The 26,645-nt window shown below is 40.7% G+C and overlaps 1 protein-coding gene across 5 annotated transcripts in view; it reads left to right on the top strand.

The window, feature by feature from the left end:
• Positions 1-26,645, top strand: part of slc27a6 (solute carrier family 27 member 6) — a 140,212-nt gene that overhangs the window by 95,802 nt on the left and 17,765 nt on the right. For 2 of the 5 annotated variants that reach the window (XM_078162172.1, XM_033646768.2), the window contains 5 exons: positions 8,580-8,670; positions 8,807-9,005; positions 14,524-14,621; positions 14,909-15,039; positions 20,989-25,293. In XM_078162172.1, the coding sequence (XP_078018298.1) occupies positions 8,580-8,670; positions 8,807-9,005; positions 14,524-14,621; positions 14,909-15,039; positions 20,989-21,165 (696 nt within the window). In that variant the 3' untranslated portion in view covers positions 21,166-25,293. Of the gene's footprint in view, positions 1-8,579; positions 8,671-8,806; positions 9,006-14,523; positions 14,622-14,908; positions 15,040-15,121; positions 15,170-20,988; positions 25,294-26,645 lie in introns of those variants that run through there. The other 3 variants (XM_078162171.1, XM_033646769.2, XM_078162173.1) reach the window with 3 other exon arrangements.

Genomic DNA, 26,645 nt, shown 5'->3' with positions numbered 1-26,645 from the left:
ACCGTTTGGCACGCGTAATGGAAACCCAACCTGATTTGATTAACACAGCTGCAAACTAATGAGTTCACATCCCTCTCAGCCAACCACAAACAGCCACAGCATCAGATAGGGAGTATATATTCAGCATCTGTCATCTTAGAAAAGTCAAAAGAAAAGAAACCGAGTGAGACTGCGAGAGAGAAAGAGAGAGCGCGCGCACACACGAGAGAAACACAACATTGATTTACAATTGTGGTGACCTCCTCCCAGGCTACCTTTGCATCATCAGCCCGTGGAGGTCTGCTCACAGTTCCGTATATTCGGACACTGCGAGCTTGGACCTCCCAGACCAAAACATCAGTTTCCTCCTGGGAGAAGTTTGGCCGTCTGACGCTGCTGCTCTCTTCTGCAATGGCGAATAGAGTAAACTCTCATTACGCCTTCGTGCAGCGCAGTTAAGGGCGAGGAGAGGGGCTCATTTGATTGGTGTGTTGTGTGTAAAACCCACTCCACGCCTTCTCTCCTCCCTCTTTCCGACTTGTGCAGGTAGGAGGGACGGAGGTGGGAAAGAGGAGTAGCTGCGCCAGGTGCACGGTGTGCCAAACTTGCAAAATCCGCCTGGCCACACCCAGTTGGTGAAGCCCACGTGCGCTGCGCCCCCGCCTCGCCCGGTCTGCAAAACTAGAGCCCTATAAGTGCAATTCTACTATTCCAATGTTATATGTGTGTGTGTGTGTGTGTGTGTGAGTACACATAAGGTCATCATGTTTACTCTGTGATGAGTTATGCATGTGAAACAGGGCATATTTATTTTATTTTTGTCATTTGCTTTACATTTTCATTTTATTCATCCTTTACAGTAGTTCGAGAGGAGGATGTGAATTGATGCAGTCCCTCACATGTTGTGTCATTACAGACTCACTCAGTAAAACAAATCCAGAGAGAGCTGTGGTGTTGTGGTGATTCCGTGGCGTGTTACAAAACCTGCTACATATACAGCTAGGGAGGTATTTATGTGATGAAAGAATGTTGTGTGTATGTCTCTACATGTGTTTGAATATGTATGTGTGGTCTGCTGATTTTACAGGGGACAACACTGTTTAGCATTTTAGATGTTGACTGTTTTCATCTGGTGCAATATCAGTTTAAGTTACTTATTTTTCCTTTGCCTTTCAGAGTACATCACAGCAGAGCCCTGGTGCCCAACACCTTTCCACTACAGCTAGATTCCAGGATATAGGATGCCAAACAGACTCTCCACAAACCTTCTTAGTGGGCACACAGTCTGTGGCATCTCAAAAGATGGTAGTGATCAGCACACAGCTGTATAGGGCTACTCTGAGGGAGCAGCCTGAGAAGCAGACGTACATACCACAGAAATTATATGTGTTTTTGTGTTTGAGATACAGTACCTGGAAATATTTAACAGTATTGAAATGCTTTCCCAAAAGCTTCAGGATATACAGTCAGGCCCATAATTATTTGGACAATGATACAGTTGTCATCATTTTGGCTCTGTACACCACCACAATGGGTTTTAAATGAAACAATGAATACCTGCTTAAAGTGCAGACTCTCAGCTTTCATTTAAGGCTTTTTTCAAAAATGTAGTATGAACCGTGTAGGAATTACAACCATTTCTTCACACAGTCCCCCGACTTTAAGGGCTCATAAGTATTTGGACAAACTAACATAATCATCAATTAAACAGTCAGTTTTAATACTTGGTTGCAAATCCTTTACAGTCAATGACTGCCTGAAGTGTTGGACACATAGGCATCATCAGATGCTGGGTTTCTTCCCTGGTGATGCTCTGCCAGCCCTTTACTGCAGCCGTCTGCACTTCCTGCTTGTGTTTTGGGTGTTTTGCCCTCAGTTTTGGCTTCAGCAAGAGAAACGCATGCTCAGTTGGATTCAGGTCAGATGATATGACTTGACCATTGCAGAACATTCCACTTCTTTGCCTTAAAAATGTCTTTGGTTGCTTTTGCAATATGCTTCAGGTCATTGTCCAACTGCACTGTGAAGCATCGTCCAATGAGTTTTGAAGCATTTGGTTGAATCTGAGCAGATAATGGTGCCCCAAACACTTCAGCTTTCATCCTGCTGCTCTTGTAAGTAGTCACATCATCAATAAATACAAGAGAATCAGTTCCACTGGCAGCCACACATGGCCATGACATAACAGTACCTCCACCATGCTTCACTGATGAGGTGGTGTGCTTTGGATCATGAGCAGTTCCTTCCCTTCTTCCTTCTCTTGTCTTCCCATCATTCTGGTAGTTGATCTTTGTTTTATCTGTCCATAGTATGCTGTTCCACAACTGTACAGGCTTTTTAGATGGTTTTTGACAAACTCTAATCTGGCCTTCCATTTTTAAGGCTAACCAATGGTTTACATCTTGTGATAAACCCTCTGTATTTATTCTAGTGAAGTCTTGTCTTGCTTACAAGAGCAGCAGGATGAAAGCTGAAGTGTTTGGGGCACCATTATCTGTTCAGATTCAACCAAATGCTTCAAAACTCATTGGACGATGCTTCACAGTGCAGTTGGACAATGACCTGAAGCATATAGCAGGATATTGGAGCGCCCCAGGGATGTGTAAGCTCTCCATTTATTTTCACACTTTACACTGATGATTGTAGAAATAATGGACCAAATACGTTTATTTTGAAGTTCTCTGAAGATACTGTATTGTTGTCTCTGCTGGGGACCGAAGACAACCCCAGTATTCATCAGGTTCATATAGATAGTCTTGTGGAGTGGTGTGAGAAGAACTCACTTATTATCAATGCAAAGAAGACAAAAGAAGTCATTTTTGGTCTTCCAGAGAACTCATATTCTACATCTGTCACTATCAATAACACAAATATCGAACAAGTTGTTTCCTACAAATACTTAGGCATCCATGTGGACGCTGCTCTATAATGGAACGTACACATCGATTATATCTGTAGCATAATACAGCAACGTATATATTTCCTTAGGAGACTAAGATGTTTTGGTACTAGTAAGCCTATTCTGTTATTGTTCTTTCAATCTATTGTTCTCAGTGTTATGCAGTATGGAGTCAGTGCATGGTATAGCTGTCTCTCAGTGCAACTTAGAGCTCGACTGGGGAGACAGCTACGTATCTGCTCAAAGATTGTAGGCCAAACACTTGAGCCAGTTTTTAGAGCTGCATATAACAGACGAATGCTGTCCCTGGCAGACAGTATTTTGTCCGACCCGACACATGTTTTATTTGAAGAATACCAGTTGCTGCCATCCAACAGGAGATATAGAGTCCCTATAGCTAGATCAAATAGACTGAGGAACTCCTTTATTCCTCAATTTGTTAAAATGTTGAATCAGTCGGGTTTGTCAGGGCAGGGGGGCATTTAATAGCCGCTAGGGTAGGGACCTGGAGGCAGCCACTTTGATGAGGTTATACATATAGCACGTCACATGTCTGATGGTTGTCTCATGTCATATTTTGTTATGCTTTGTCTGATGTGACATTTTGTTTGGTTGTCTGTTATATTATGTTGTTTTCTGTCATGAGAAACAAGTGTCTTGGACGCAAGAAAATTTTCAGAAGTGATTCTGACAAATAAAAGTATTCATTCATTCATTCATTCATTCATATTGCAAAAGCAACCAAAGACATTTTTAAGGCAAAGAAGTGGAATGTTCTGCAATGGCCAAGTCATATCATCTGACCTGAATCCAATTGAGCATGCGTTTCTCTTGCTGAAGCCAAAACTGAGGGCAAAACACCCAAAACACAAGCAGGAAGTGCAGACGGCTGCAGTAAAGGGCTGGCAGAGCATCACCAGGGAAGAAACCCAGCATCTGATGATGCCTATGTGTCCAACACTTCAGGCAGTCATTGACTGTAAAGGATTTGCAACCAAGTATTAAAACTGACTGTTTAATTAATGATTATGTTAGTTTGTCCAAATACTTATGAGCCCTTAAAGTCGGGGGACTGTGTGAAGAAATGGTTGTCATTCCTACACGGTTCATACTACATTTTTGAAAAAAGCCTTAAATGAAAGCTGTGAGTCTGCACTTTAAGCAGGTATTCATTGTTTCATTTAAAACCCATTGTGGTGGTGTACAGAGCCAAAATGACGACAACTGTATCATTGTCCAAATAATTATGGACCTGACTGTATATTTCTGCCTCACATTATCTCATGCCTTTGACTTTGTTATGATGTTAGCAGAAACAAATTAATACATATATATATATATGTACACACACACACACACACACACACACACACACACATATTTTCTTTCATTTGGACTTTCAGCTGTCATTAACACCTATAAAGGGCATAGGTTCAAACCAAGTATGCAACCTCATGGAGTAGGAGGAGAAAGAGGGAGAAACTTAAACAGCTAGCTGACCCTCATGACTCTGTAACCCTGGCCATGCTGTTATTACAGAGGAATCTGAGATTTCATATGTGTCATCTTTTTGTATATGTTCCTATGAGCTATTAGCAGAGTTTTTATAAAAATGTTGGAAAAGTAAAGCAAAAATGTATTATTTTACTTTTGTTTTACCCTCAGTAAAGGCTATACAAGCAGACCCTACATACAGTAATTTGTACATAATTTGTATTTTAATTACCAACACAATAACATCAGATAAAAAATAAAGAGTTATGGCAACACTTGAAATATATACAAGAAAGGTGGATTCAGGGAAGCACTTAATTTAAATGCAATATTTTACAGACTGTAGATGACCTGATCAGGCTCGTCTTTGTGGAGGTGTTTGAGAATCCAGTGCCATTTGCTGAATAGATGCATAAAATCCCCATCCCAAAGGACCCAGCATCCCAGTATGAGAGACCCTAAAAGGAGGAAGTGGTTGCCTTACACGCCTCTGACTTAAGCGAAGGCGGCAGCTTGAGGCCAACGCAGTGACCAGCCAGAACAGGAAACTCCTGGCATATCCTGACTACAGGACGGGTTAGACACCTGAATGGAAAGAACTGAACACTATTACTGTTAGTTCACACCAAAAGCTGCCAGAGCTGCAAAGGCGACAGGTCTAATTAATTTTCAATGGACATATGGCGACTAGAGGCGTTTTGAGCTGCAAAAGAAAGGTGAAGACTGGTTAACTTTATGCAAATTAGCTATGACACGTTTGAACTGCAAATGACCAGCAACCAATCGGAATGTAGATGTCCATCACTTGTGTGGAACCCAGAGAGCATCCTTGGAAACTTTTAGTTCCTACCACACATTCGTTCCTACTTCAAAACAAGCAGTAAGCTGTCAAACTGATCGATGTTCAGCCTGAAGTAGCGCTGGAACCTCTCCCCATCCAGCTGCAGCTCCCGCACCAGCCGATGATATTCCCCGTGCTGTTCACAGCCCCGGAGGATATCATGAACCCAGAGCCGACGGCGGCTACATCCACGCAGGTACTACACAGCAGCAGTGTCTTCTTCCATGCTGAATCGATACACAGGTGTGGACAAGTGCACTTACTTACACAATTTCTTTGTGTTCTGGAACGCATGTTATTAGTAGGAATGCAATTCATTTGCTCTCCTTACCACCAGTTTAACTAATCGCACTGTAGGCACTTGAACGCAAACCAATGACAGTGTTTCCCCTAGGTTTACAGCTTTGGGCGGGAATAACAAATCAAAAACCTTTGCTCATATTCGGTACGGGTTCAGCCCACTTGACATGCTGCTGTGTTGTGCTACAGCCTATTCAAGTACTGGAATTTGTTATTTACGTGACAATGTCTGAACGCAACACAGGCTATGTGTGTTTAATGTTTAATGTCAGACCTATTTAGACTTTTTATTCTGTTTTCATTGTCCAAAGAGAAAGTTTCTGTTCTCAGGCAAATGCACAAAGTCACATTTCTGTGCTCCAGCCAGTAACTTGCTTTGTGGCTTCTTTAAATTGAGAAGCATAATCGAATGTTCAGAATTTGACGTCATGAGCAACTTGAGCTGCTTTCGCTGCCACAAATATTTTACCAGCGGTGCTGCTAGAGTGAATTCAGCCGTTTTGCAGCTCTGGCAGCTTTTGGTTTAGTGTTGCAGATAAAATGCTGCTGTGTTTATATTTTTGCATTTATCTATCGTATGTTATTTACAGAGTTTTTTGTAGTTTTCATTGTTTACATGTGCTAAAAATAAAGGAATTTTGACAAAATACTTTTTTGTCATTTCTTTATCAGTGGGTTTTTTGGTATAATGAAACCATAATGTTCAGAATGGAGTTTACGCAGTTGTATCTCTTTATATGTCATAAAAATTTACTTTTCTTCAGTTCTATGTCTTAAGGGTCCATAGTCAGACCTGTACATGTTGTGGATGTTCTGCAGGGTGTAAGGATTGGAGCAGTTAGGCTCTAGGCCTGGATGGTGTATCAAACATGTAGAATGAACTGGAACCTGGTTCATTACCCCAAAACCTAATAAGTAAAAAAGAGACAAGACATACTGTTTTGCAGTAAGCAAATAAAGACTCAGGAGACAACATCACTGCATAGAACAAATACTGATCCAGAAAGCAACATGTGGGTTTACTATGAAACTTTGATTTCATATAAATGATGTGGAGAAACTGATAAATTGGTACAATGTACATATTGTAGATCACAAACATAAGGTGAAGATGATTATAAAATGCAGCTACATTTTAGTTGAATGGTTACAGTAAACATGACAGTTAAGACATCTGAATATACTTGTAATTTTCATCCATTTGTTTCTGTATAATACAGAAATCTGTCATCTCAATCTGCTGTGGTAAAATTGCTGAATTCATGACTTAAAGCTTGTGTGGTAGTAGCCAAATTCATAATAACTTTTGGCCAAATTTATAATAACTGGTATTATTGGCCAACGCAAGCTACATTAGTTTGATCTTAGATGAGTCTGCTTAGATTTTAAAAAAAAAGGAGTTGTGCTTTTCACCACTGCATATGACAGGTGAGTGCTAGTGTTGGTGTTTCCACATAATGTTGTAAGAAACCTTTTGTACTCTGTAGCAGACATTTTCAACTTCAGTCAGAGGACATACAATTGTAATCATAATGTCAGATAAGTTACAGTTATCATGTAACAGCTGAAATATAAGACAGCTACGAAATAAATGCTTACCACTGTGAAACATCCTGCTCCAGTCTTCAGAGTCTATTGGCTCCTGTTTCTTCACTCAAATTGAAGAGGGTCCACCTTGAAACTGTGCTGATTGTATAGATCTTCTGAGCTATCGGGGGGAAGATGTGTTTGAAGCATCCATGTCTTCACAGACATGGAAACTTGATTGGTGCAGGGGTGGTAATTCTAGTTTCAAGAGTGTTACAATTGCTCAGATATTTTTCACAGCAGTCATTTTGACATGCTATAGCAGTAAAGGCACAGCTGTAATCGATCATTTTAAAGGCGCTGTATGAAAGAATGTGGCCAAAACGGTTATTGCACTGAAATTCAAAATGTCCGCCCCCCCTCCCCTACAGATTTGAGGTTGCTGCTCTGTGCTGAATTGCTGCGTTGTGCTCCCGCGTCCAGCAAAAATAGAAGTCCTGCGTATCTGTTGCGGAGGGCTTCGGAGTGCCGCAGCTGAGACGGAGCCGGAAAGCAGCACAGCCGCAGCCGGTGGAAACACACACATCGACTAGAACTGAATCCTATCGGCTCCGCTGCCGTGCCGGAGTGCAGACACAACCAACACGCATCTGGTGGAAAATGGGCATGATTTGTTTGCCCACGGGTGGCTGCCGTGGCAGGGCCGCGTCGCCACGTCCTTGATCTTCGGTTTTCCAGCGGACTGTTCGAGCAAGTCCGGCTTCTCTGCTGCTAATGCTGCTGCAGGGATACAGCTGAGGAGGAGCCAGCTGCTAATGCTATGTACTGGGACACTGCTAATGCTGCTTGCTGTGCTGCTAACGTTTGTTTCTCAAAAAAATCAGTCGGGTCGATTACCCACCTGCACATGGGCTACAACGTATGATCGAAAATAACAGTTGAAAGTATTCGAAATGTCCATCCCCGTCTAGCTATGATGCTAGTTAGCCAACTTTGGCTAAAGCTTACCTGTCAAGGAGAAGAGTAGCCACTTCGACATCCGATTTCAAATTCTTCTCCGCTTTCAACGGTCTCCACCGTTCAAAAGCATCTCCTATATTGACCCTCGAGTTTTGTCTTGGCGTTTTTGGGAATCATAACGAGGTTGTTTGGGTTTAGTCGCACTGTCAGCCATTGTAGCTCAGTCGTAACTGTAACTGATGCTGAGACTCCACTGACTGCGTGACTGGTAGACGGCGGTGGGTGGTGCAACAGGCCAAAACACAAATTCAAAATATAAACATGATTTGCAGACCGTAAAAAATATTTTTAAATGTGAATATTCTGGCTTTACTGTTGTTGTCGGTGAGATCAGTATGTTATATTAACATTAATCCTTAGTCTCTGTGACATATTAGGAGGATTTTACGACTATTTGCTTTAGATTTCTTACATATAGCTCCTTTAATAAAGGCTACTCTGCTTTGTGGTTAGTGTCAAAATATCTGCTGTGAAAAATATCTTATATTTAACTTATATTTATCTTATTTTCTTATGTAGCTCCTGTTCAAGTATGATCTGATAAAGTATAATATGGTGAAAGATGAACCAGTGAAAAATCCATATGGTTTCTGTCAGCGAGTGCAGAGGGGTAAGGTGTAACATTTCCACAAATGATTTTTTTTATATATATATATATAATGTTTTGAGTTAACTTTGAGTTTTGAGAAATTTATTTCATGTAAGAAGTACTTTGTATTGAATTTCTGTGGTATTTTTCTTTTAAGGTGAGACAGGGCTTCTACTGTCCAAGGTGAGCGCCATTAGCCCATTCTTTGGCTATGCTGGAAGCAAGCAGCTGACTGAAAAGAAGCTGATGAGAGATGTGTTCGTGAAGGGAGATGCCTACTTTAACACAGGTGACCTCATGGCTGAAGACCAGGAGGGCTTCATCTGTTTCAAAGACAGAGTGGGAGACACCTTCAGGTACAGTTGGATAGGATGTTTGAGATGTCCCTACTGCAGGCACTAACCATACCTCACGACCAGTAAGAAAATCCATCTCTGATGATTTTTGGCCTGATGTGGTCATCAGGCTTAAAGACAACACATTTTTAACTTGGGCCTGTGATACAAATTACAGGTGTCGAGTTGAAAAATGTGGGCATTTACCAGGCAGAGAGGGTCTAACAAAGAGATAATATACATGGGTTGATGTCCTGATGCCACATCACGCTATTCTCTGTTCCACTTCCCTCTGTAAGTCAATGAAATCTCTCATATAGCATGTCTTTCACTGGTCCTTGGGTGCTCTCTTCTCACAAAGGATTCTCAGGAAATGATGCAGATCAAACTGGATGTAATGCAGAAGTCAGTGCAGAGTATTTGTCATGCAATTAAGTTATGCATTTCGTGTCAGACAATAGTATGTCTGTCCTTTTTAATCTACCAATACTGGTAACCACAGGTGTTGCCAAATCTATTATGGCTGGAATCTAAAGGATTATAAGTTAAATACAAATCAACAGAAAATATGCAGACCTGATGATGTTTAAAGTAAAGGATGAATGATTAGACATGTGGTGAAAATGGGATAAAAGCAGATTTAATGCATGTTCTGTGTTACCATAGCAGGTTAGAGACTGGTCTGAAACAGTTTGCTATGTCCTCAAGGTATATTCAATGTACACTGAACAAAAATATAAACGCAACACTTTTGTTTTTGCTCCCATTTTTAATGAGCTGAACTCAAAGATCTAAAACATTTTCTATACACACAAAAGACAATTTCCTTCAAATATTGTTCACAAATCTGTCTAAATCTGTGTTAGTGAGCACTTCTTCTTTGCTGAGATAATCCATCCCACCTCACAGGTGTGGCATATCAAGATGCTGATTGGACAGCATGATTATTGCACAGGTGTGCCTTAGGCTGGCCACAATAAAAGGCCACCCTAAAATGTTCAGTTTTATCACACAGCACAATGCCACAGATCACACAAGTTTTGAGGGAGCGTGCAATTGGCATGCTGACTGCAGGAATGTCCACCAGAGCTGTTGCCCGTGAATTGAATATTCATTTCTCTACCATAAGCCGTCTCCAAAGGCGTTTCAGACAATTTGGCAGTACATCCAACCGGCCTCATAACCACAGACCACGTGTAACCACACCAGCCCAGGACCTCCACATCCAGCATGTTCACCTCCAAGATCTTCTGAGACCAGCCACCCGGACAGCTGCTGCAACAATCGGTTTGCATAACCAAAGAATTTCTGCACAAACTGTCAGAAACCGTCTTAGGGAAGCTCATCTGCATGCTCGTCGTCCTCACTGGGGTCTCGACCTGACTGCAGTTCGTCGTCATAACCGACTTGAATGGGCAAATGCTCACATTTGATGCCGTCTGGCACGTTGGAGAGGTGTTCTTTTCACGGATGAATCCCGGTTTTCACTGTTCAGGGCAGATGGCAGACAGCATGTGTGGCGTCGTATGGGTGAGCGGTTTGCTGATGTCAACGTTGTGGATCGAGTGGCTCATGGTGGCGGTGGGGTTATGGTATGGGCAGGCGTATGTTATGGACAACAAACACAGGTGCATTTTATTGATGGCATTTTGAATGCACAGAGATACCGTGACGAGATCCTGAGGCCCATTGTTGTGCCATTCATCCATGACCATCACCTCATGTTGCAGCATGATAATGCACGGCCCCATGTTGCAAGGATCTGTACACAATTCCTGGAAGCTGAAAACATCCCAGTTCTTGCATGGCCAGCATACTCACCGGACATGTCACCCATTGAGCATGTTTGGGATGCTCTGGATCGGCGTATACGACAGCGTGTTCCAGTTCCTGCCAATATCCAGCAACTTCGCACAGCCATTGAAGAGGAGTGGACCAACATTCCACAGGCCACAATCAACAACCTGATCAACTCGATGCGAAGGAGATGTGTTGCACTGTGTGAGGCAAATGGTGGTCACACCAGATACTGACTGGTTTTCTGACCCCCCCAGACCCCCCCAATAAAGCAGAACTGCACATTTCAGAGTGGCCTTTTATTGTGGCCAGCCTAAGGCACACCTGTGCAATATTGATGCTGTCTAATCAGCATCTTGATATGCCACACCTGTGAGGTGGGATGGATTATCTCGGCAAAGGAGAAGTGCTCACTAACACAGATTTAGACAGATTTGTGAACAATATTTGTGAGAAATGGTCTTTTGTGTATATAGAAAATGTTTTAGATCTTTGAGTTCAGCTCATTAAAAATGGGAGCAAAAACAAAAGTGTTGCGTTTATATTTTTGTTCAGTGTATATTATGCAAAGCTTACTATAGTAGTGCAAGAGGTCAACTGATGATTTATTAGGGGTCCAAGGGTCCTGGGAAACCTATTGTTTTTGTTCAGGTTTTTATTACTATTATACATCTTACTATTTTTCCGTAAGTAAAAGTGGTGCTGCAGGCTACACCGTGCAATGTGGAGGGTTGGTCCAGACGCCTACACGGACCTCAGACGCAAAAAATTACACGTGCACCTACAGGGGGCGCTACAATCAAGTCCAACACGTTTTGGCATGTAACTACCCCACACTGAAAGAAGCTGCATCACATGGCCATGGTCCTGCCCACTTCCGCCTAACTTTTTTCCCGCCAAAAATTGCAAAAACTGCAAAACCTTCTTTTTCGAACTCCTCCTACAGATTTTTTCTGAACTGCATGAAACTTGGCACCTAGACTCACAAGATGGACCTGATCCAAAGTTATCAAAAGAATTTTGCCCGGTCAAAAAATTTGCAAATTATTGACGAACAATTTTTGTAGCTAGCTATCAAAACACAAACTGTTCCGTATCTTTGTCAAATTAAAACCTCAAACCCAAGGCTTAGATAATTAGTTATTATGTGACTGTGAGGGTGTGAACAGAATTTGGTAAACACTGGCCACTAAGGGGCGCTATAAACATGGGAAGTTTATATCACCTAAACGGCTACCCTGATTTTTATGAAATTTGGTGGGTATGATGTAGGGCCATTCCTGAGGCCATGTATTGAAGGTGGTCATGACTGGTCGAAGTGGGCGTGGCTTATTACAAGACAAACAACAAACATTTATTTCAGCTGAACTATTGTACTGAGGGCTGTGAAATTTATAGAGTACATGTAGACTAGGACACAGCCTGCCATACCAAAAATTATGCAGATACTCCACTAGGTGGCGCTATAACAGACACAAAAATGTTTTTTCCTGTAACTTCCACATTTTACATCACATATTCATAAACTTTATATCCACGTATTCCCTAAATAGAGCTGGACTTTCTGACATAGGCCCCGCCCACTTCCGCTGTACATTATCTTCGCTAAGTTGCTACACATCCAAAACCAACTTTTTCAAGCTCCTCCTACAGATTTTGTCCAAACGGCCTGAAACTTGGCACGTAGACTCTCGAGATAGACCTGATCTAAAGTTATCAAAAGAATTTTGCCCGGTCAAAAAAATGTGTGAATTATTAACAACAAAAAAAATTTTGGTAGCTAAAATACACATATTGTTGCAAATTTTTGTCAGACTAAATTACATCAAAATGACACTTAGCACGCTTGTTTCAGAGGTCGTTCAGAGGCTCGGTGCCAAAATTGGCGCAAATTGGCCACTAGTGGACGCTGTAAACCCTGAAATATCACATTTCGTAAAAGTTGATCGGATTTGTACAAAACTTGGTGAGCATGATGTGGGTTCAGTCCTGTGGCCAGCCGCAAAGTTTGGTAATGATTGGTCAAAGTGGGCGTGACTCATTGCAATAAATGCATTCAGCCTTTGGTACTTTAATTGCACTTCCCATTACAGTGAATACTGCAGCTCAGACGTTGGCCTGTGTCCTGATGCTCGCCCCGAGCCCGTCGTCCTTTGGGGCTGACTTTCGTGGGCTCCATGGGGCATGGAGGCCGAGTTGCATGGGGAGGCTTGGACCCCGTTAATAACTGCTTGCCGTTCTATTTTTTTTTAAATTATTATTTCGTACTGTTTGACATTGCGTATAAGGGACCCCACGGTTTGACTGGCTGTGAATGTGAAGCTTACGTTCTACGCCAAAATTCTTAATTATTATTATTATGCCATGTAGGCTTGTGCAGATTTCTGGTTTAACCGGTTCGGTCCGGTTTAAGAGCTCCACCCGGTTTAATTTACGTCAACCAGATAAACCGGGGAAAAAAAGGAAAAAAAAAAAATAAAAAAAAAAAAAAGCTTTTCACATCAGCGGCGTGTCAAGGGACTATATTCAACTTATCTTGCATTGTAACATTCATTATGACAGCTTAATAAGGTTTATATTTGTTTATAAATGAAGTGGAGGCGCCTACAAGTGTTTTGTTTAGTTTGTCTCAGAAGCTGCAGAGGGACCAAGTCCACATATGGGTGTGGGGGTGTTTCTGATTCTCAAATGCAGAGATGACAGCAGCTCCATTTTAAAGTCCATGTAAACATTATACAGTCAGGTCCATAATTATTTGGACAATGATACAGTTGTCATCATTTTGGCTCTGTACACCACCACAATGGGTTTTAAATGAAACAATGAATACCTGCTTAAAGTGCAGACTCTCAGCTTTCATTTAAGGCTTTTTTCAAAAATGTAGTATGAACCGTGTAGGAATTACAACCATTTCTTCACACAGTCCCCCGACTTTAAGGGCTCATAAGTATTTGGACAAACTAACATAATCATCAATTAAACAGTCAGTTTTAATACTTGGTTGCAAATCCTTTACAGTCAATGACTGCCTGAAGTGTTGGACACATAGACATCATCAGATGCTGGGCTTCTTCCCTGGTGATGCTCTGCCAGCCCTTTACTGCAGCCGTCTGCACTTCCTGCTTGTGTTTTGGGTGTTTTGCCCTCAGTTTTGGCTTCAGCAAGAGAAACGCATGTTCAGTTGGATTCAGGTCAGATGATATGACTTGGCCATTGCAGAACATTCCACTTCTTTGCCTTAAAAATGTCTTTGGTTGCTTTTGCAGTATGCTTCAGGTCAGTGTCCAACTGCACTGTGAAGCATCGTCCAATGAGTTTTGAAGCATTTAGTTGAATCTGAGCAGATAATGTAGCCCCAAACACTTCAGCTTTCATCCTGGTCTGCTGTCCTAGCTGCCGGCTGCCAATTCTAAACTCCCCCTTGCTAAGGGCTTCATTTCCTTTTAAAAGAGGTTTCACATCCTGTTGGCATCTATCGAGTAGCCTGGCCAGCAGGGGGCAACATTGCATAAATGAAACTCAGTAAAAATACTAAATTGACTCTAACACAGTATCAGTAAGAAGTTATTATTATATGGGCAGCCAAGAAGTTGTAAAGGCAGGTTTCACAGAGGGAACAGATGCTGTTTTTTGTAAAATACAGAAATTAAGTCACAACGAGGAAAAACATGTGTTTCTGGCTTCAACACTTGCACTCTTAATCATGTTGATTGAAATCATCATCTTGTTTCCCTGCTTTCAGGTGGAAGGGTGAAAATGTAGCAACAACAGAGATAACAGAGACTCTTGGGCAAGTGGATTTTATCCAAGAGGTTAATGTGTATGGAGTGGAAGTACAAGGTATGTTTAAGAAGTGTTTGTTTGCATCTCTACCTCTGCTATCAGAATACTACTCATCTCAATTAGCAACAAAATTACAAAGCCTGTGAAAACTTGCAGTATAGATGTTTTCAGTGTAGTCTTCCCCTAATGATGTACCACGTGTAATAGCTTAATTATAGCAATTATTTACAGCTAAGAGAGCCCAAGCTGGGACCCCATGCTGTTTGATGTAACATTGCTGATAATGAACAGCAGTGAATATCACTGAGCTGGAGAGTGATGACCTTGAACCATGTTGTCCACAGGGCACGAAGGCAGAGCAGGTATGGCTGCCATGATTACAAGACCAGGCTGCATGTTTGATGGGAAGAAACTTTTTGAGCATGTGGTGAGGGACATACCAGCTTATGCTCGTCCACTCTTCATAAGGCATCAGGTAATGAGCAGAGATACGCTGACACTGCATCGTGATTTTGTTAATGAGCATTCTTCATAATGAGGACTGTAAATTAATTCAGGACGGTACCATGGAACCAAAGGGCTTACTGTGACAACACTGATCTCAGGTTGGGAAATGTGTAATTGCACAACAGTACAATAAACTCATATAAATGTGGAACTATTACTGTTAAATTCAAATATACTTTGTTTGCCTAGCAAGTTTGAAAAAATAAACCACACTATTTATTCCCACACATAAAAACAGTCTAAAAGATAAGGTCACTCAAAAAACTAAATGGCATTATTATCTCCTCACCTTCATTCCTAGTGGCCCACTGGGAAGTGAAAAGGCATGACACAGGAGTCGGTTGCAGTCTTTGAAGAAAAAAAAAAAGTAGCTGCAAGAAAATAACGTTAACGTTTCTTTATTTTGCTCTCTTTTATGATAACTCTCTTTTATTATAACACTCTTTCTGAGCTATTCCACTGTGTCGTAATGTGTGTGGACATGTAACTAGACTTTGGCCTGGCTGTAGCTCAGGTAGGAGAGGTCTCCCAGGACTAGAAAGTATGAGGATTTGATTCTCATTGACTCTTTTGCTGGGTTCAGACTACGTGATATCAGCCTGATTGTAGCCCAATGCGACTTCGTACTGTGTTGGCTTGGATTTTGAACGACAATGAGTGTCATACGCGATAATCCATCGTTTTATCTCAGACGACAACCAACGCCACATCTGGGATTCCTCACGATGTCCCGACAGAAAGTCTAGCATGTTTGATTTTCTTTTTGTCTTCCACGACTTCTCCTGTCACATCCATCACTTTGACCAATAGAAACACAGACTGATCTGCTGCCACAGATGATGCAACAACACCTCAGACTTTTTGATATTTCCTCTAGTGACTACCACACAGAGTAAAAAGGACAAAATGATGACATGAAATACCAGAGGCACAACCCAGTGAGTACTGCCATTAGAGGCACCATCGAGAGCATCTTGACCAGCTGCATCACAGTTTGGTACGGCGCCTGCATAGGATCCGGCCGCAAGACCTTCCAGCGCATCATGAGAACACCTGAAAAGATCATCGGTGCCTCTCTCCACCCCTCCAAGACATTTACATCACCTGCCTCACCCACAAAGCCCTCTGCATTGCTGGTGACTCCACTCACCCATCACACACCCTCTTCAGCCTTCTGCCATCGGGGAGGAGACTACTGAGCCTCCAGGCCAGGACCAGCAGACTGAGGGACAGCTTCATACACCAAGCTGTCAGGACACTCAACTCCCTCCCTGCTCTGCCCCCCCGCCTCCTGCTGCCCCCCGCACACACAAGTTCCTGACCCCCCCAATACACAGGACCCCCCCTCAATTCTCAGAACACTGTAAGCACACCACCACTTTAGCCAGAATGAATAAGCTACTTCTGTCTCTGCACTACTGTTACATTTCTTTTTGCACTTTTCTTTTATTGTCACACCAAAGACTCTGTTGGGATTCACAGGACCACAGATGATTTGTCATTTGATAAAATCTAAACTGGACATGTAAAGGCTTTCTTCTCTGCATGCTCTTTGTTCTCCAAACAAAGACAGCTATTTGAGACCCATCTCCAGGATGTCTCACGTCTCACCTCAGTGAGACTCAAGTCTCAAAACTTGATTGGACAGGACTTTTACAGTGACATGTGACTGTGTGATGTCACAGGCATCTGTAGAAGGTCTGCTCCCTTCAAACAATTTTCCCTCTTACTCTGGAGCTGCTGAACAGCTCACATCTCTTCTCTGCTGTGCCTGGAACAGCTCAGAGGCCCAGACCCTTGCTCCATTGCCCCAAACCACTAAAGGGAGGGCAATTGATCATAGACTCTCTTGCAAGCACAAGGTTTGCAACTACCTTTCCAGCAACAAAGAGAACCAAGTGAGTTAGCACCCAGCGTCTAACTCTGCTAAACCCTGAGCGACCAGCTTTCAATTTTGGAACCAAGGACACAACAAAGACTGCACCTGGAACCACAGCTCTTTCCCGCCTTCTTCTGCCGGCTAACAAAGCAGCACACCACCAGGTGACTCTTTCTTCCATCCACTCAAGGATCGGTAAAGTAACAACTGGGCATAGCTTCATCGCAGCTTTACAGCCCCCCCGGGAATGGTGCCCCACGAGGTGATTTAATGTTAATTAAGTCACATTATTTAACATAATAATTAATTTCAATTGTCCATATGTCCAGTGCATATGTGCTATTGACAAATACAATTGACTTGACCTGACTTGACTTGATTAGCATCAAACTAGCAAAGAATGTTAATTCTTCATAATGTAGAAGGATAAAGGAATAAAATTCACAAACAGTGGCGGGGCTTTTGCTTACCATAGCTGCAGAGGGTACCAGCTTTATTTGAAACAGACTACATTAGAAACAGGTCTTTATTTCCAGACACAGGTCTCTCTTTCTACCTCTGTATTTTTCTATTTTTTGTTTTTAATCCACTCTTATTTGTCCTGGTAAATTTAATGCATCGTACCGTCATTTCAAACTCAACACGTCCTGTATCCATTTATTTCCAAAAAGGCTTTTATTGTGAAAGATTTGTAGGAACTTGTTTTAGAGGATTCAGTGACTTGTATAGTTTGCATGTGGTACTTCAAATGTAGCTCCTCCCATCTGGTGGCACTTTTTGCATTACCACAATAACTTTTAGGCTAGGACATGAACAGCTACAGTGACTTAATATATTAGTATTAATAATAAATATAGAACAAGTCACTGCAAGATTTTATGACTCCACAATTGCCTAATCTGACATAGTGACTGTTGGAACAGACAAAAATGTTGTGTTGTGCAGTCTGAACCCAGCATTACACAGGTCAGCATGGTGGTGCAGTGGTTAGCACTGGCCGACTGGGGCCCTTCTGCATGGAGCTTGCATGTTCTCTCCATGTCAGAGTGGCTTTTCTCTGAGTTGGCCGGCTTCTTTGGTGAGCGTGAATGGCTGTCTGTCTCTATGTGTCAGCCCTGTGATAGTCTGGCGATCTGTCAAGGGTGTACCCTGCCTCTCGCCCAGTGTCAGCTGGGATGGCTTGTGCCCTTAACAGAATAATCGATTGGATCGTTATCGTTATTGATAATGAATGAATCGATGATTCTTGCACACTGATCCCCAAATTGCCTCCAATGAATCAGTGTGCAGGGTTGGAACAACTAGTCAGATAATCTACTTAAAAAGGGTTCTGTGGTGAGATTATATGAATCTTCTGGACTTAGTTCTTAACATGGAGGTGGCTGAGCCAGCAACTAGCAGCTGAAGGTGTTAACTGCATAAACAGTGCAAAACAGTGGCAGCAGTGCTAACAGAACTGATGGTGTTAACCAGGGGGAAACAGGAGGGTGGGCGCTACCTTTCCACAATGCAGCTACCCTGATAACAGCAGTAACCGCTATATGACCCTAAGGGCAAAGTGGCAGCAATGAGCTAGCCATCTGGGATACACACAGCAACTAACTAGTATGCTTGCTCTATGGGCCTAACAGTGTAAAAGATCCAGGTAATTTTACAACCAGGAAATCAAACTTTTTTGGCTTTATGCACCACTGAGCAACTTGCAAAATGAATCTTAATCTGCGAAGTAGCTTAAGCTGTCAGATACATGTGGTGGACTCAGAACAATTTCCCTCTGAATTGTTGTATAGTAAAGCTATTAAGTAGATTAAAATTAAAATACAAATATTAGTACAAATTTTGGGTACTTAATTATTACTTAATTAAGTAAATATACATAAATATATTTTAAATGTATTCTTAAAGATATTTTAATTATGCCTCTGCGCCAACAACAGCTGTGGCTTGAGGCATTTTGTTTTCGGATTGTCCATCCATCTGTCCCATTCTGATAAAAGCAGTATTCATGAATGCCAATAAGGAATTTTTAAAAAAATTGACACAGACGTTCACTTAGACTCAATAATGAACTGGTTAGATTTGGAGGTCAAAGGTCAAGGTCAGTGTGACCTTGCACCCCACTCATTCTTGTGATCACAATATCTCAAAAACACTTTCAGGGAATTTCTTCAAATTTTACACAAACATCCACTTGGACTGAAGAATAAACTATTTAGAATTTGGCAGTCGCAGGTCAGAGTAACCTCACAAAACTTTTTTTTGGCCATAACTCAAGAATTCTTATGCTATTTACGAGAAAACCTTACACAAATGTCGAATAGTATGCTGTATAATGATGAAGTGATGACGTTTTATATCCAAAGGGTCAACTTCACCATGACATCATAATGTTCTACATAAAACACTTTTGTGGCCTTTATTCAATGTCATATCTGAGGAGCAAAAGGGGTAATATTTGGTCAGATACTGCATTGGTGACTCTAATCTTGGGTGCCCACCTTGAAACTGTGCTGATTGTATCGATCTTATGTGTTGTTGGGGGACAGATGGGTGTGAAGCATCCATATTTTCACTGACATGGATGGAAACTGTAAGAGAAACTTGACTGGAGTGAGGAGGCATACAACAACAGGGTGGTAATTCTAGTTCATCCTTTTTCTTAGCCAGGAAGGTCCCATTGAGGTACAAGATTTCTTCCTCCAGCGAAGTGGCAAAATCAGCATAATCAGTTTCAAAAACTATGTAGAATAGTAAAACACATACAATATATAAAAAAAAGCGACAAGTTAACAGTTATCAGCCATATGAGTTGTTATTCGTTGGCATGTTGGATATAGGCAAAAAATTCAATATTGTGCATTCCTAATAATTTTCTTTTCTTTTTTTTGTTCTTTTTGAGCTCAGCATTGTTCTTCTTAAGGAACAAAAAAATACTACTTTTAATTGGTAGAAAAACTGTCCTCACATTTACCTTTTTCCTAATCAGTGTTGCTTAAAATGTATAAATCTTTAACACATTTTTTTTCTGTACATGACATCAGTGTGCCTTTTTAAAGCAAAATACAAATAAAATTTGGTGGAGAATAATATTAGATTCACAACCACACCATACAAATAAGGGCAAGGCTATCAAGGTTAGGGATAGGAAGATTTATAAGTACAACATGGACACACTTGTGATGGGTAGTAAAAGAGGGAAGTTCATTAGGCAAACACATTGGTCAAATCCAAAGTATGAAGGAGCTGTTCCCTCTCTCAAGTTGAGTGTTAGTATGCTGTAGCAGGAGAGCCTTGTGTCTTTAATGTGTTACGTTTAACTGGCATTTGTTATTTAACTAATTAGAAACATACAGTTCATGTTCAATTCAAATCAGTTTTTCATTCTCTATATACAACAGCATACAGTGAATGAAATGTCATTACTTATGAATCCAGGTGCAGTTCTGGATGATTATTATATTATTTCAATGAAATTTAACTTGGCTCCTTCAGTTAATAGTTACTGGCTTAATCTCACTGGTTATTAAAAATAAAACTGGATCAGTCATTAAGGTGGCATGACATTTATTTTAGCTACAGTCACTGCTCTAGACAAGGTGAAGGAAAAAGTTATTCTACTGTTGATGTCTACAGCTGCAACTACTGATTATTTGCATTAATCATTTATTAAATCATCAGTTATTTTCTCAGTCAATTAAACTCCCAGAATCCAGTGTTTCCAACCAAAGTCTATCATTTAAAAATATTTTCAAACAATTGACCAATTATTAGAATTGTTGCTGATTAATGTTTTGCTGATCAACTTATTATTTCAGCTCTATTGTAGTCAGTGTATGCCCAACAGAAAGGCCTGTTTTACCAGCAGGCTCCAATGGCATGCACAATTGTGAGCTAGTCAGCAATAATAGATCACCTAAAGTAGCTAATGTAGATATTGTATTACTGTAGTTTCCAACTAAAGAACCAACACTAAACTCACTAAATTCCTTGTGAAACCTGCTGATAGTCTAAAATCACACTGATTGTTTTTTCCCTCAGGAGGTCATGGAAATGACGAGCACCTTCAAGCAGCAGAAGTTTCACCTGGTACAGAGCGGCTTCAACCCCTCAACAATCTCTGATCTTCTATATGTGTTGGACTACCAGCTGAAGAGCTACATTCCTTTAACAGACAGTATCTACCAGAGCATCCTCTCTGGAGAACGCAAGCTATAGACCTCCAAAGAATGGATGTGATGATGATACAGTTTGAAACAATGCACAAAGCAGAGTAGAAATAAACACGGCTTATCGAAGCACGTTATATTCAGTGGAATAATGACGATTTGCTATGGTCTAAATGAAAAGCCATTGTCTAGTTAGTGAATTATAGGATCACGAAGAGTTGATTGTATACATGTGAATGGTGATGTCCTGATGAGATTTCTTTGTTAAACAAAAGATCGAAGGAATGTGAATGTATCACCATGAAAAAACTACTTCTAAATTAACTTTATTTTACCCTCACATCAGCTGAAACAATGTGTTTGTCATGGTAATAAGGAAGCCCCTCTTTTGCCAATGCATTTGATAAAAACACTGCAAAACACCTAATTTAAAGGCCCTTAAAGGTCTACTGTATGGAATTTAGTGGCATCTAGCTGTGAGGCTTCCCATTCTCATTCTCAGGTCGTCAAATAACAATGCTTCACGCCCTATGGCCTCTTATAGCTACGCACAGGGCATTCTTTAGTGTCTCTATGTGATGCACGGCTGAAACACATTGTAACTTGGTTAAGTTTGTGAAACAGTCGCAGTTAGCTTTAGTCAACATACCTACTTAGTCAGGTTTAGAAAAAAGATCATGCTTTGATTTAAACTAGTCCAGTGCTCGTTCAAAACATGCCTGTTCAGAATGTGTTGAGTGCTTGGCCTGTGGTATCCCTGCTCACAGCTTTCTCAAGAACCGCTCATCCAAACATCACACTTGACACTGCTTCTTTGAGCAATACACCTGGACCCATAGATTATTTTATGATGTTTAGGTATGGACATATAAAATTATGTTGCTATTTTAAGTCATTGTACCCCATAATAATGTAAAAAAAAAAGCGCTGTGCGACTTACTATGTATTTGTATTTCTACTTCAGAGGAAAAATATTGTAGGTCTACAATTACATTTACCTGAGAGTGACATGCTATGTTTATCAGTTAAGATGTGATGCATTAATATTCATTCAACTATTCAGCATTTTATGAACTGAATACTCCACCTTAAACAGATATTAGTAAATTCAAGTACAATGTGCTGGTAATGCCTGTTTTCACTATTCAGTTTAAGTAAATATTTGAATGCAGGATTTTACTGTGTGGTATTTAGAGTTTATTCTTTTATATATACATATATATATACATATATATATATATATATATCATATATTGCATTCAAACAGATAGTGCACTCTAGCGCCTCACTGTTTCAAACGCATATTGCAACAACGGTAGCCGCTGCTTACCAAAAAGCTATGATAACATTGATGAAACCATAGATATCATATACAGTAGATACCTTCGGCTTCGGCCCGCTTCAGCGATGCGTCAACGTCGCCACCATCTTGGGGAGGTCACTGCCGGCTGGCTAGTACTGTTGTGTATGGGGATAAGTCTTCAGCAAACTTGCCGTGCTCACTCAAAAGTCTCAAAGTGTAACTGGGTGCCGGTCCAAAATATTACAGCAAAGCAGAAAAACCCGACAGCACTCACTAATAAGTATAATACTTTTTAATATAGTGGATTGCACAGCAGCAGTCAAATGGACGTGTTTCAGCTCATAGCCATCCTCAACGTTAGGAAATGGCCACTTACTGACCCTCATGCCGACAAGAAGTTAAGTGTAGTTTTTAAAAAAAGGGTTTCCTCAAGCTCTGCCAACTTTGACATTCCCAGTTAGAGAAATTATGTAAAGAAAAGCAACATGACATTTGCCTGGGACTCCCAAATCACTAAATCTACCCCTGAAAAACACAGCCAAGTCCCAGCTCGTAGTTACAAACTTTCACACTTTACACTGGCAGAGTGGCACTTATCCCTTGCGCTCTCCTCTCGTACTTGTTTATCCCATAGGCTATCTGTTTGTGCCTGTTGACTCCAAGAAAGTGAAGAAGAGTTCGGTTGTAACGTTAGCATATCCAGCATCTGAGCTGCAGTTGATGAGCCATGGCAAGTCAGTGGGTACCAGCTGCGGATGACATGCTGGTTGCTCTGCAGAACTTTACGTTTACTCTGGTCCGGGAACAAAGTGCTCTTTCCAAAAGCTACATTGCTGATGCTTGAAATGTTTGCTACGTGTAACATTTCTGGCCTCTTTGGTCATCTTTTTTTAAATGTACCGTATAGCCAGCAATAGAAGGTCCTTGCCAAACAATGCACATCATTGGGTCCCCAGCAATACACCCACCAAGTGTTATGTGACATATTTACATAAAGTGACTGATGTTAGTGCGCAATGACTATATGTAAATGACATAACGTTATGTCAAAACAATGGCAGGGGACATGAACTGTGGTCCCTAGGGTGAAAGTCTGGTTTTGTTTGAACCATCCACATCCCCTCCGTTCCGCCCTCCGCTCCGCCCTCTGCTGACTTTCTCACTCGTTTCTCGTCAGTTGCTGTCAGTGTCAAGTGTTAGTGCAGATGGTTTTACACTGGAGTAGTTGAAAGCCCGATGTGTCACATAAAGATGCTAAAGGGAACCTTTGGTGTCGATATCACACGCTGAGGGGCATTACAAAATGAGGGTATTTGATGACCTGAGAATAGGCCGGTTGATGTTGCAGTTGCTTACAACTGAAACTTCTCACAAGTGCCAAGGGTGCAGAACTATGGTGACTGACACGAAAATGTGAATGGTCAGTGTTTTATTTGTCTGTTCTGGGCTACTGTAGAACATGGCGATCTCCATAGACGATAACCCATTCCAAATGTTTCCAATTCCATTTATCTTTATTTGTTGTAGAGGGACAATGTAGATATATATACTGTATAAAAGGCTCATTCTAAGGGAACAAAAACATGTCATTTCTTATTTCAGGTGATTATGCATACTGAAAAACATAGTTATGGGTATTATATTCCATTTCTGCTATTATATCCCGAAATCCTACACACTGGACCTTTTAATAAATGAATTCAGTAGATTTTTTGACGGGTATATGACTTTCCCCTTAATGTATGTATACATTAATTAGAAATGTTTTTCCTATCCATTAATAACCTGTTTAGATTAGTTTATTTGTCCTATTAGGAAAATTTTCTTCACGCTTCCATACATCTTGAGTGCCAACCCGACATATACACATACCCCACAGACACAACATACATTTGCCACACACACATGGATTCTCAACATATAACATACAGTGTAACACAGACACATTTACACGTCACTGCGGTTTTTGAGTTTTGTTTAGTTCTGTGATGGCCTTGGGGACAAAGCTATTGTTGAATTAGATTTTTTTCCAGGGGAGTGTCCTGTACCGGTGTCCAGAAGGAAGCAGTGTGAAATGTGGGTTGAGGGTGGTGACTGAGGTCTTCTGCATGGTCTGAGCTCTGCGTGCAGTGGCTGTGTTGTTAAGGTCTGAGAGACTGGGAGTGGGGAGGCCGATGATCTTGGCAGCTTTGTGTGTGATCTGTGTGAGTCTGTTATTGTTGGGGGCTGACAGCATGTAGAAGAAGCAGGGTGAGCAGTAGAGGAGGATGGGATGGATAATGCTTTTGTAGAGTAGCAGCAGGAGGTGGGGGGCAACTGAGAGTGATCTGAGTCTTCGGATGGCGGAGAGTCTCTGTTGACAGTTTATGGATGTCAGTGGTGTGTTGTTCAAAGCTCAGTTTATTGTCCAGGGTGATACCAAGATATTTGTGACTGTGTGTTTAAGGTGTTATTAAAGTTTGGGGAAATCTATGGGGTTGTATCTGCATGGATTAGGAGGGTAAGTTGTCTATTAACAGTTAAAATCCAATTAAAGTGCCTTGATTACAGAGGTACTAAAGGATGAAATGAAGGAATTTGATGGTACAAAATTTCATGCCAATGTGACAGAGCAATGGACTCTGGCAAGAGAAGGAAAGGAAGCATGTGCTTAACCGTGAAGAACGACTGGTGTGACGAGGGGAATGGTGGATCACTGCTATATGCTGTTCAGAGGGGGCTGCAGAGCGTTGCTGCCCATGTTTGGGAGGAGCAAACATGCAGCCATCTTGTTGAGGTCAGGATTTGTGGACAGTTAAATCACTCCACAACCAGAAACCATGGATTACCAGAACCATCCAGAAACATGGACAATTATAAAGCAGCAGCCAAAAATGTAAGAGGACGCCAAAAAAAAAAGGGATTAAACAGTGCACAAGTTTAAGGAGCTGATGGATTCATATTTCGCTGGAGTTATACCTTGTGTAATCCCATGTGACAAATAAATGATTCATTGATAAAGCATATGAAAATGGAGATTCACAAATGCGATTTATAACTGACGACCAAAATAAATGACTCACAGATATGATTAAAAGAAATTGTGCCTGATATAATAGATAATGATCAGTCTGGTTTTATACCAGGTAGATTACTGTCAGATAACATCAGACAGACACTAAATATAATAGACTATGCACAGAATAATGACACCAATTTTCTACATTTAACATTAGATGCAGAGAAAGCTTTTGATTTAGTTTCATGGCCGTTTATGTTTGAGATTTCAAATAGTTTTGGTTTTCATGAAAAAAATTTCAAGGAATGTATAAAAATCCATTTTCTAGAGTAAAGGTAAATGGCACACTGTCTAGAAGGTTCTCAATCCATAAAGGGACAAGACAAGAGGATCCCCTGTCACCAATTATATTTGCTACATGCTTAGAGGCACTCACAGAAAGTATAAGGAAAAATAATAACATCAAAGGTATAAATATAAAGGAACAACAACATAAATTGGCATTATATGCAGATGATGTGATCTTTTACTTAACTTCCCCAGATCAATCGTTACCAAACTTGATGGAAACAATCTTAGAATACAGTAAATACTCAGGATATAAACTACATGAAAATAAAAGTGAAGTATTAACATTTGGAAAAGATATATCACCAGAACTTAAAGAGAAATACAAATTGAAATGGCATTCAAAGAAAATTAAATATTTGGGAATATACCTTACTGGAGACATAAAAACTCTGTATATAGACAACTACAAAGCTTTAGAAAACAAGTTGAAAGGAGACCTCAATAGATGGAAATCAATACCAGAGTCAATACTGAATAGAATAGACATCGTGAAAATGATGGTCCTTCCACAATTTTTTTTATTTCAAACCATACCAATAACCATCCCATGTAGTACCTTTAAAAGATGGAATACAATACTTTAAAATTATTTAAAAATGGAATTATAAAAGGAAAAGGAAAAAACTAACTCAACCTAAAGAAAAAGGTGGGCTTAGCTTTCCAGACTTAATGACCTACTTTTATGCTAGTCAAGTAGATATAATAATGAAATGGATGAATAATAGAGTAAGAACTAAATGGAAACTAATAGAACAACAGTCAGTATCAATATCAATTGGAACACTACCCTACTTAAACTTAAAAGAAATGTAAAAATACAACAGGAACAACAGATTGTATAGAAAATATATTAATAAACTGGGGACGTATTCGAAAA

The sequence above is a fragment of the Epinephelus lanceolatus genome, chromosome 19, assembly GCF_041903045.1.
Source record: "Epinephelus lanceolatus isolate andai-2023 chromosome 19, ASM4190304v1, whole genome shotgun sequence".
Classification (NCBI taxonomy): Eukaryota; Metazoa; Chordata; class Actinopteri; order Perciformes; family Serranidae; genus Epinephelus; species Epinephelus lanceolatus.
Note: the sequence above shows the minus strand (reverse complement) of the source record. Positions and strands in the feature narration are given on the sequence as shown.